This window comes from Hemicordylus capensis, chromosome 4 (assembly GCF_027244095.1).
Source record: "Hemicordylus capensis ecotype Gifberg chromosome 4, rHemCap1.1.pri, whole genome shotgun sequence".
NCBI classification, from domain to species: Eukaryota; Metazoa; Chordata; class Lepidosauria; order Squamata; family Cordylidae; genus Hemicordylus; species Hemicordylus capensis.
This window is the reverse complement of record NC_069660.1, coordinates 153,007,941-153,020,434: the sequence shown is the minus strand read 5'-3', so window position 1 is coordinate 153,020,434 and position 12,494 is coordinate 153,007,941. Positions and strand designations below refer to the sequence as shown.

General features: G+C 42.8%; 1 protein-coding gene across 8 annotated transcripts in view; it reads left to right on the top strand.

Annotated features, from left to right (window-relative positions):
• RGSL1 (regulator of G protein signaling like 1) overlaps nucleotides 1–12,494 on the top strand; it is a 218,724-nt gene that overhangs the window by 12,504 nt on the left and 193,726 nt on the right. For 5 of the 8 annotated variants that reach the window (XM_053250702.1, XM_053250703.1, XM_053250706.1 and 2 more), the window contains exon 3: nucleotides 346–435. In XM_053250702.1, coding sequence (XP_053106677.1) covers nucleotides 354–435 — 82 coding nt within the window. In that variant the 5' untranslated portion in view covers nucleotides 346–353. Of the gene's footprint in view, nucleotides 1–345; nucleotides 436–12,494 lie in introns of those variants that run through there. The other 3 variants (XM_053250710.1, XM_053250709.1, XM_053250705.1) reach the window with 2 other exon arrangements.

The window sequence follows — 12,494 nt, the reverse complement described above, 5'->3', positions numbered from 1 at the left end:
TGCATATAGACAATATGCATGTCTATTCTTTCATACCAATAAGGAATAGACATGCATGTTGCATGCAAGAGGAAGATGAATGTGATTCATCTTCTCTGAACACATATAAGGGGTACAAGCACATTGTCTACAGGAATGGGTCCTGGAGGGCAAAGGGAAGGGGTTGCTTTTGTGGTAGACAACTGTTCCATCTCAGCACTCTGCACGGTGGCCACAATCTTTTTGGTTAAGGATCTTGAGCAGGACCAGCTGCTTATGTAAGTCTCTGGCAACGGGGTCAGCCAGACGGAAGCACATCAGGTTTCCAGCAGAGTGTAATCATCTCTGATTTCTGTGTTTGTTCAGCAGCTTTCATGTGCCTAGAGGGTGGAGAAGGAAGGAGGAGGCAGAATTCCTCTACACACGGAACTCCTCTTTTTTTCCCCTCGGTAGGAGGTAAGGAACAGAAAACAAGCCCCCATTTTAAACATGAAGCTCCATGACAATGCATCTCCAGAATTACCGGGGGGGGGGGGGAGGGACCAAAAACAAATAAGAACTAGTGGTTATATAGTGGGGGTGTTTTTTTTAAAGTCTCTCTCTCTCTCTCTCTCTCTCTCACACACACACACACACACACTTGCTTTTCTCTGTCTTAAGTAAAAGGGATTTGAGGCTCTGCTTGTTTCACAACTGGATATCTGTTCAGTAAAATTATTCCTTCCTGCTCTTTTCTGAGGTGAATGGAAAGGTTTTGGAGGATAATTTTGGTGGTGCATTCACATTTGCACTTTATCATTGGTTTACTGCTAGAACTAACACTGGAGGTTATTACCACAACTGACTCACGTTTCTCCAGTAAAAATTCTGATAATATCATAGTAAAGCCAGCTTTAGCATGCAGTCCTAGAATTCAGAGATGTTATTTCTATAACTCTGGAAAGAAATGGACAATAAGCAGCCTTATCAAATATACCATTGTCATAGTTTGGGAAGGATTTTCCCCTTCTACTGCATCAAAGAACAGTGTGTCCAAAAGTCCTGGAATAGATTGATATACCTATGTGTTTGACTTGTGATTGGACATCCATATAACTTACTTTTGTTTCCCATCCTTTTATCAAAAAGACCAGGATGGTTTATCCAATTTTTATCTCCACAACAGCTTTGTAAAGCAAGTTAGAAATAATAAGAGATGCTGATTGGCCCAACGTCACCCAGTGGGCTTCATTGCTGAACAGGGATTTGTACCTGGTGCGTCCATGGCACATTGTGGTTAATTCCCAAGACCCGTAGCCAAGACCAATGATAGCTAGTGAGGACTCTCAAGCCTTGTGCTGGAGCCTTCTGTGGCTCATGGAACCTCATCTTACCAGGATGTGCAGTGCCTTCTCCCTCCTAATGGTGCCTAATGCTTTCCCTGGCATTGGGCACCATGGGGGAACTAGCAAGTCCCAGTTCTGGGAAGCTTAACCAGATGTCAGATCTCTTCCTTCTTCAGCATGTGGGCCCCTTGTCATTGAGTCAGGGGGCTGTGACATCTGGGAAATCAAAATAGCACAGTGTGCTAAAGGGGGGAGAGCTGTCACTGCTACCACCCATCGTTGTCTGATCAGCTTTCTGCAGACTTACCAGTGGTGGTTAGAAGCACACATCCTCCTCCTCCTTCAGGGGTGGCTGGGTGGTCCCTTGGGTGTGGTCCCTCAGGCCCATGCCCAACCTGGCTGATCTGTGATGCTGGCCCACATCATACTTAGCCATGGTAAGTAGGTCTAGTTAAGGTGTGGGCGGGCAGGTGAAAAGCAGTAGGCCGAAGGTGATGGTACAGTTGAGAATGAGTTCATGTTGAGTACCAGGTAAGACAGTCAATTTGGAGGGCAATCTCATGGAACCCCATTACTGAGTGAATTCCCAGGGAGGCAGGGTGCCAAGAATGGTCACGGCAATGTACAGATGCATAGCTGCCAACATGTCTAACCCCTGTTAACCTGGCAAAGAGGCACCTTTTTATGTGGTGATTCTCTTTATTTAGCAGGGGGAGAGTAACTGGCCCTGTCCACCCCCAGCACAGTACCTCCAGTGACCGTTGCTGGTGTCTATCTTGTGTTTCTTTTTGGATTGTGAGCCCTTTGGGGACAGGGAGCCATCTTAATTATTTATTATTTCTCTGTGTAAATCACCCTGAGCCATTTTTGGAAGGGCGGTATAGAAATCAAAATAATGATGATGATGATGATGATGATGTCCCAATTTTCCCATTCAGGTGAATAGGACAATAGGGACATGTTGGCAGATATGCAGATGGCCCACACGGGGCACATTCAAAGTTAGTAATTCTCATGATTCTGGATCCCGCAGTCCAGGATTTCAACAGTGGCTCAGCAGCCTAGTGCTTTCAGTTCCAAAAGGAAAAGGGTTAAGAGCAAGACCAGCTCCGGGCCAGCACTTAGCAGTGTAAACCACTGAACTCCCACAGAGGGCGGGAAAAATCTAAAACCATTTAAGATTTTATATTTAAACTTTCCTAAAGACATTTTGAATATATTTTTCTTCCCTTAAATTACATACTTTGTGTTCACACCTACATTCCCCCTGCTACCCACCCACACAAATACCACCTTAATGTACTCTTGTCATATGTTCTGGGATAATTCCTTTGCATCTCTTTTTGTTCACATGCTACAATGATTCTAGAAACAACTGATCTCCATTAGTAATGTTTTTTTGCATGGTATTGTTTGTTTATGTATTTAATTTTTGCTTATTTCTATACCTCTCAACAACTGAGATCTAACCTAGTGAGCAGGGGCGTAACTATAATAGGGAAAGGGGAGACAGTTGTCGGGGGGCGAGGCAAGTCACATGACTGACTTCCCCAGCCACGCACCCACCCGTGCTTCCTTCAGTTGTATTCATCCTCCCAAACTGATGTGAGTGTTAAGACCTGGAGCTACCAGAACCGCATGTCTTTTTCTAATACCATTAAATGACTTGCATCATCCACAATTTATAAAACCTTTAAAAAAATAATTTAGGATGATGTTCTATTGTGGCACATAGGTTTTTATATGAAAAGGAATAGTAAAATGTGTGTGTGTGTGTGTGTATACACATAAATTTTACTATGCTTTTTGTTACCACTATTCAGCCTCATTTAAGATTTCTTTACTTCATGAGCTGAGCTTCACTACAACCTTGCTACGCCCCTGCTAGTGAGCTATGTGGATTCTTCTCAGGCACAAAAGGGAATATGGAATTTGTGATGAAGTTCATAAGTAATGAGCTCATAGGAACATAGGAAGCTGCCTTATAGTGAGTCAGACCATTGGTCCATCTAGCTCAGTATTGTCTACCCAGATTGGCAGCTGCTTCTCCTAGGTTGCAGGCAGGAGCGTCTCTCAGCCCTACCTTGGAGATGCCAGGGATGGAACTTGGAACCTTCTGCATGCAAGCAGGCAGTTGCTCCGCTTAGACTGGCCCATCCCCTAAGGGGAATATCTTACAGTGCTCACACATGTAGTCTCCCATGGGCATCCCTTTCCCTGCCTGCCTCTGCTCTTGCAGTTCTGGCCAAGTGGAGACCAGTACACATTCAATTTTACATTGTGATTTTTTTAAGGAAGCCCGCTTGAGATTAACCTCCCCCTTATTGTCTAAGTTTTTAGGACACTGATTATTTTTATTTGAAGCTTTTATTACTTAACCCAGATGAAAAAATTATTAATATAGTGGCCAGGTTTTGTTTTATAATCTGCAAAACTCGATCTGATCTTTAGCAATGCATTTCATAAGTGGTTTATATATTTTTCTCTTCTTTTTAAATTTTATTTACACGATGCATTGTTTGTATTTCTTGTATATTGGTCTATCACCGTAATAATGTTCTGTTCTGTTCTGTTCTGTAGTCTCCCATTCAAATGCAAAAAGGACAAAGGAGACAATTCATGCTTGCTACCACAAGATCATAATATGAATCTTCATTTCTCATAATACTCGTTTATTTTAGAAGTCAGATGCCCTTACCTTGAAGCTCTTGCTTAATATATACTTACTGTAATAACAAGACATATTTCAAGCTATTGTTTCATTTTTGCACTTGTGTGGTCTGCATTCATCAGACTTAGAATGGCAGGGCCAATAGCCACTGTTTCAGCATGTTTAGAATTTGACTGTAATATGTGCCTCCTCCTTTTGCTTTGTCAAAAGAACAGTGGCTACTGTTTGCATTTCCAGTCCAAGCCACTGACCTCTGGAACCCCAGGTTGAAAGGTCTGGATTCAAATATGGCCACCCATGACCCTAACCCTGACAAATCCGAAGGACAGGAACTCAGGTGGTCATAAAGCCACTTCTGAGATCTTCTAGCAGTAAGGGATCACTCAAGGTTCTCAGCATTCACAACACCTGGACTTGAGTTTAATGGTCCCTAGATGGTTCTACCTCTCCCCCCCACACACACACTTTCATGTGAGAACCTAAGAAGCAGTAATGGAGTAACATGTGCCTTTTGTTTCAGAAGGCCGTATGACTAAAGTGCACCACCTGGAATGGCAGAGTTTGCTGCTACTTTCAGAAACTTTTGGGACACCAGGCATGAAGGCCAGCATGAAGGCCGCATTGCCTTCCTCTCTCCATATTTGGCCTTTGAAACTGTAGACTGTTGGCTTTGAACCCAATTCCCATGGTAGGTTCAAGCCATAATGGGTAGAGGAAACTGTACCTCTAATGTCTGTTATGACTATTGTTAATCATAATGTGTATCTTCTTCTATTGTTCCTAATATGTATCTTCTTGTCCCTGCAATGAAAGAACGTTCTTGTGCTGAGTGTTAGTGTTCCTAGGTCTTCATTTTGGAGGCATGTGTGAGCTGATGGGACAATGTGTTATTTGAGCGGCTGCCTGTTTGTGTAATTAATGCAAAACATCCCCTTTGGCTTCAATGAGAGTTTAATTAAACTGCTTTGGTTCTGGCCAAAGGAATAAACAGGACAAGGTGCAAAACCAGGGTGGGGAGAAAGGCAGGGAGGAATAAGCGCTCATTATTCTCTCATGTGGTCTGAGGAAACTGACCTCAGGAATTCTCCTGAGATGATCCCATTTGTATATCAGTGTAAATGTGTGAAGAGCAGGAATGTTCCTTAATGATCCTGGGCACAATCCAGCCAAAATTACCCTTTTAGTTCCACATCGGTTTCTATGAGTTAAGTACACGGGAAGAGAGCTGGTCTTGTGGTAGCAAGCATGACTTGTCCCCTTAGCTAAGCAGGGTCTGCCCTGGTTGCATCTGAATGGGAGACTAGAAGTGTGAGCGCTGTAAGATATTCCCCTTAGGGGATGGAGCTGCTCTGGGAAGAGCATCTAAGCTCCAAGTTCCTTCCCTGGCATCTCCAAGATAGTGTTGAGAGAGATTCCTGCCTGCAACCTTGGAGAAGCCGCTGCCAGTCTGTATAGACAATACTGAGTGAGATGGACCTATGGTCTGACTCATTATATGGCAGCTTCCTATGTTCCCGAGTTAAATCTCTCCTACTAAAACAAATGGGATCTACATATGCTTCTTTTTTGCTGGATGGTCCCAATGAGATGTGTTTAGGAAGAAAATCCAACATATATCTCCTGCAATTTTGTACAAGGACAGGGAAAGCAAAGGATGTAGGCAATGTGCAGCAAAATCTCAGAAGCCAGAGGGATAACTGAGTAAGACTGTGGTGCTTTTCATACTTACTTGGAGCAAAGTCCTTTTGAACTTGATGGGATTTTCTTCTGAGTAAACCTACCCAGGAACAGGCTGCAAGATTTCTTAGGGTTAAGGGGCAGGGTGTTGATATTTTGCATGACTCCTTTCTGCAGCTGGTAACAACAAAATAAGATATGCAAACCAAGCAAAAATATGTGTCTGCTTCATTTGCATTCATCATATAGGCTGCAAAATTCAGCTTGGCATCACATTTACTTATCTGGGCACAGAATTTAGCTACAGAAGAATTATACTGTAGTATAGAGTACACACAATCCAGACAGGTACCTTTAGCTACTGAGACTGAATTTCTTACATTTGCACATATCCCATCATTTCATCTGGCTAGCTTCAAACTCAAGGAAGATTTCTGCAACTGGATAAAAAGATTACTGCTATGCCAAACAGCAGTCTAATGATAGCCTGTTATGATAGAGCCTGTTATGCTCTAGGACTGGATAAGCCATTGAATGCATGCCTCTTGGGGGGATGTTATTTTGCCATAAGCTGCTTCCCCTACAGTTTGGCAGCCGTGCTTCCATTCCATTCCACACCCATTTTGTTTGGCTTTAAGAATGGGTAAAAGCCCTGCTTCCCCTGTAATTGAGCATAATTAACAATAGAGCAAGATTTATGATTATTCCATTCCTTTCTAGTTAAAAGGGGGTACATGCAAGCCCATTGTCATTGTCTGTTGCCTGTAAACTTTGTATTGAGTATCGATCCAGTGACTGTTGGTGTTGGGAAGGGAAATGGAAATTAAAGGGGAGATTACTTGCAAGAAGAATAGAAACTCTTGACAATGTAGCGCTTACTGTACGTGATCCAGTTGCCTCTCTTCAGAGTTTTGCATATTTTATCCATTCATGTGTTAATAACCTGGGTGTCAGGTAAAGGAACAAAAATCCGAACTGTTAGGATTGAGTGTATCGCTTTCTCATAGAGAATTTTTTTAATGTTTCAGAAATATTTCACTTGTCTGGTGTATGGAAGAGGGCCCTTGCTGGCAAACATAAGTTACCTGTGGATTCTTTTTTCACTTTTGCAGGCTTGTGCAAAAGGATCTTGATGGTTGGAAAATTGTCTTAAATTTAGATGCTGAGCTACTTCAAGAATATTGGCTCCCATCCAGAGAGATGCACAAGCAGCGGCAGTACCCACACCTAGTGAGCCACTAGGTGGCAATGACAGCAGCAGTCTAATTTGGCCTTAGACTCCCACAACGGGGCTTTGCACAGTGGAGGAGCAGTGCTCCTGGCCCTCCCCTCCACTACATGTGATCTGGGTACGCCACATGAGTGCTTTATCATACAGAGCCCCATTAGTATAATCTCCCCATTTTTGTTTTAGGGGAAAGACTTGAACAAATTGGGCTCCTGAGTGGAGTAACTGGGCATTGCCCAAGCTTATGTGTCATTATCTGCATGGTGGAGGGTCATCTGTACCACTCCTGAACCATGGGAAGCCCATTGCCTGCTCATGTCCATCTGTTACCTGGATCCCTAGCCCAGCTTTTCCTTTCCTCTTACCTCAAAATAATTAAGTTCCACCCCCTTTGACCATCCAGCTGATTAGTGCTATGGTCTCACAATCTGCTGTGGTGAGCTGCATGCATTGGATACAGAGCTACAGCACTCTTTTTCAGATTGTTCACCCTTAAGACCGCTTGCTGGGTGTACATCACAGATTTAGCACTAACCTGGGATAAACATGCAATGGGGGATATCCAAAGGGCTTGCCTATTACCTCAAAATCAGTGTTTCATAAACCTTACTCAAACATTGTTGCACATGCACACACGTCTGTTCATGTGTTCGTGCTTTGGGGTGAATGACTGTACCTGCATGCATTTAAAAGTGAACCTAGATACAGACCCCCTCAAATACAGGGCACAGATAGGAAGTGTACCACTATATATGTGTTGAATATAATGCATGAAAAACTGGACGCATATAGATCTGTACATGTGTATACTGTACACAGTTTGTATGTGCATTGAACATAACTTGTGAATGGGGCTTTGATTATAGTGAAAAATATGTGGCTTTGACTTGAATATGTAACTGGATGTCTCAAAGAAATAACAAATATTTAAACAGGTTGGGGTGGGGTGAAGGAGAAAAGTGTGGACTCATGGGTTTTGAAAACCTTTTTATTGCTTTTGTAACACTCATGGCTGCCAAAAACAAAGAAGGCAAAATGCCAGATTGGAATTTGTTTGCTTTCCAACCACTTCCCACCCCCACCAACGCACAAACTGTACAATAGCAACATTCACGCTGAACAATTGGGAGCAGGGAACAAGACTCTGTGCCCCCCAAGGAGGCAGCTTCCTGAGCTACCCTCTTCCACTGACCTTCCTCCATCTCAGGCCCACTAGATGTGGCAGCGGTTCTTTGTGTTTAGACATGCAACTACCTGAACTGTCCAAAAAAAGTGGTGGTGGAGGGACGGGAATTGAGTTTTAATAGCAAAGGGGGCATTCAGGTGAGGTGCAGTGAACACGCCCCACTGATCCCCTCCCTGCAGTCCTTCTCCCCAAATGCTTTCTCCCCAGCCGAGGTCACTTCCAGTGCTGGAGCTTGGCTGAGGAAGAAATTGCTGGAGAACAGGAAGAGAAACTCTGGCCATAGATGGGGAAAGGTTCTGCTCTCCTTGTCTGCACACCCCATTTATTGTTACAGTCAGTTCCTCTACCCCCCCCCCTTCTACAGGATTGGGGCAGTTCTGCATTCAGATGCCTGGAACAAGCCTTCAGCGTCTTGAATTCTAGACATGGAAAACAAATGATCAGCGTTTCAGCCCTGCCAGCCTGGAGGATGCAGACGAATAAGTACTGTATGTGCTCTGGAACACCAACCCTTTTTATATACACTCCTGAGCTTTCTCCTTCCCTGGTTTCACCAACCCAGCTTCTTCAAAATCTGCACAGTAACAGCAAAAAAACCAAAACAAAACACACACCCTCTAGCAGCCAATCAACATGCAGACATCACCCTGGGCCTTCAGTGTCCCAAACTATATAAGGCTATGCAGTTCTTACTGAGAGGCGATCAGGTTTCAGGGAACAACTTGTTTATCTCTCTTTGCCATGTGTTAGTTTTTCTTTCCCCACCCCATTCTTCTGATTAGTAATAGCAAACCCCTTCCCCAGCCAATTGGCTACTCTCAGTTGCTAGATGAATGAGAAGGTTCCTTGGATCCTACACAAGGAACCCCCCCGCCCCCCCCCCCCGAAAATCTCTATTTAAAATGAAGCAGGGATCTCGGGCACATTAGCCAGAGGAAACAGTGCTTCTTGTTTATAAAATGACTCTGCAAGAATAAAGAATTGGTGCAGGGAAGAGGGGATAAGTGAGGGGCTAGTGGATGCCAGTTCTGATTAGATTCTTTCAAGTATCCTTCCTGTGGTGGTTGATTCCTTTGTCCATGCTGAACTGTCGCTCACCCTTATCCACCCAGATTGTGTGAATTGGAACTCCAGGCTATCATTTTCATCCTAATAAAAGAGCTCTGGGTTCAGGATGAATGCTAGCCATCGTCCTACTTTTCAACAGTGTCATCAGAATTGTAGACATCTGGCCATCTATTTGGGAGTAACGTTAAAAGCTGAAAACATTTCAGTGTTTTGAAATCGGTGAAACAGATGCAAACACTGCCATCAACTAGTACCACCACCACCCACTTCTGTCATTGTATATCTGGGGCATTCCATTATTGCACAATTATTGTGAGAGATTTACAAGAAACAGAAGAGATTTTATTTGGGAGGAGGGAACATGGGAAGTGTTGGGCACATGCATTGCAGCAACAGTAAGCAAGTGAGAAAAGTCAAACTACCCTAAGGCCTTTAGTCTGAGTCTGACCTCAGTTGTGGTCATATAAGTTGCTCAGTCCCTTAACCAAAAGCCACATCGCAGTAATAGCTTCTATTAGGAGGACCAACCAAAATGACACAATTTCGAGTAGCTAGCTTTTGAGTACTTAAGAGCCCTTCATCAGCTTATGAGAAGACAAACAAAAGGTGGGGAGGCTTTGGGGTCCAATGAAATGTCCCCACAAGGGCTGCATTTTATAAAAATCCCAAGATGGAGTCAAGAGAAGTTATGCAGACTCATGTTGATCAGCCTCACTAGATACTAAACATGATCTCAGGTTGCACCTGGGGCTTCTGGGATGAAAAAGAAACAATAATTACTGTTACCCATTTTTAGAAATATAAAAGCAAGGCAGTTTATTCTGTTGCATCTCCAGTGCTAATTGAAACACATACCATCTTGTAAAGGACCTTACAACATAACCCTGCATAAGTCCTCCAGACTTCGTCTTAAGCCTTTTATAAGATACAGACTTTTGGGGGGCCTGTGAACTGCCCAGAGCTTCTGGGTTAGGCAGTATAGAAATTTAATAAATAAATTAATACAACAAATAATAAAAATTTCATCAGGCCCAGCTCTCCCTCTCTCTGAAGAGTCCTATCTGAAGTAGTTGAAGGTTAGCTGCTCAAGATTTTGTGTCATTTTGGATCTTACTCTGACTCAAACTATTTCAGATTCCACCCTCCCCCCAAATATTTTTCCACAGTATCTAGCCATTAAATTCTCCCTGATTGCTTTGAACTGTCACAGAGCAATCAGTGCAGATTCTGGTGGGCTTGAGGCCAGTCTGGGAGGGTTGCCAATCCTAGTTGGTCCTAATAAAAATATTGCTAGAATGTGGCTTTTAGATTCCACCCCCCACCCCTTTATGGATCAACAGGGCTATCTACAATTTCCAATCCTCTATGAATCAGTAGTGACCAGAGCAAAGCAATCAAGTCAAGTGTAGCTGAAAATACTAAAGGCAACTGTGAGTTAAGCCCAGCTCCTGTGCAAGTGAGCAGGTTTCTTATTTGCTTAGACCAGTGAACAAACCTGGTTGAACAGCTTTTACAGCAGTCAGGGAAATTTACTTGATCCACTCTTGTCTGTTGGGGTAAGAAAACTTCCTTGGCTGATGTGGTCATTCTCCCTGCAATTCCTTTCTTTGTCCAAAGCTGTCGGGTGGGGCACATGCTGAGAGTATATACATCTGATCAGTGCACTAATTATGGGGTGAAAGGTAGGGGGCCTTAATGAAATCCACAAGCCCCCCTCCATTTTAGCCAAGTCAGATCTTCTGAAAACAGTAGCTAAATAGGGTGCAGCACAGACGGTAAGAAGCCAAGCCTCCTTTAACACCCCCTGTCACATAACCATTGCACCTGATATCTCTCTAGTCTCCAGTTCAGGTCCCACTGCAGGCTCAAGTGCTGACAAACTGCTATGGGCAAACTGAGTAAAACTGAGCTTTCCAAAATGAAGCAACAAAATTGAACAAAGCAAGTTAAGAACTGCTATTATAGTGGAAAAATTCAGCCACCACTACTCAAAGTAGATGAAATTAAAAGCACAAGTTAGGCAATGCCTACCTTTATTTATTTATTTAGAGATATTTCTTGTCCTTTTAATTTCAATGTGGCTACTTTGAGTAATTTTCCACAGTATGTCAGCTGACATTTTCTTCTCCAAAAGATGCAAAAAGCCAATAATGGTAAAAGGAAAACAAGTCTGTGTACTAATATATCTTGACAATATTTTAAAGATCTCTTCTAATGCATAAGTAAGTAAAAACAAATGAAACCAAGATCTTACAAACATGAGCAAACACATTTCAATACTAAAACATCATTGCCAATGCTCTGTCTCAAACAGCTGGAAACTGCTCTTGAGCTTAAATACAGCAACTGCAACTAAATAACCAATCCAAGAACAGGGGAGAGGAGTGGGGAGGAGATTCTACAGAATTTTAACCCTTTTTATAGACCAATAAATTTCATTGCCTCTTTCATTTCTTTCCTAACATTAATAGTAGGTTGCAGATGTTCAATATACATGGCATCTTTGATCTTATGCTTAACTGTATTTCCCTCTATAACCAAAAGAAACATTTCTGTTTGCACAACATCTCCTCTATGTTTATCCTTCATATGCTTTGCCCAGGGTTTCAAACCATTGTTATTACGTTGCATGTCTGCCAAATGCTCTGTGCCAGAAGTGCACAATACTGATTATATAGTACTTATGGTGTTACAAACCCAGCTACTCGTAAGGTAGTTTTTGCAGCTTTAAAAAAACCCTGATCTTTAAAAAATAATAGTGATGAATTAACATTTCAATTAATGCTGCAGTTAAACACATTTAAAAGGCAATCAGCTGACTGGAAGACAGAAGACTGGAAGGAGCAAGGCAGACAACTTAGTGTGGTGGCTGAATTGCTGACTAGTAAATCTGAATGCATTGGGAAGCTGGTCTTGCTGTGTAAGAGGGAAAAACTGCAGCAAGTTCTGTTTGATGGTATATCTGTATGCACACTAGTGCTTGCATGTGATTTGCACATTTGTCTCAGCTAAAAAAAAGCTCCTTTTAAAAATCATGAGATAAGGGGTTTTTCCTGTGCCTGCTCTAGCATTCCCGTTCGTTCCTTTAAATAATGACCAGTGCTTCTCTGTGCTAATGTACCCGATGTGAACTGTGTCCCTGGGTTGGGTGCCATCTATTATTCAAACCTGTCTGACTTGCCTTCTATCATTGCATTGCCAGCACTCCAGTCCAAGTCCAAGAGGCCCCTCCCTTCTTGGACTCTAGTAGGGCCAAATTATGGTTATATAAGCTGTTTGTTTCGCACAAGGAAATGAGATGGCCCTAGGGGAAGAATTGGTTCAGTATGTTTCATGTCAGCATTCTTGGTATTCCCCTGT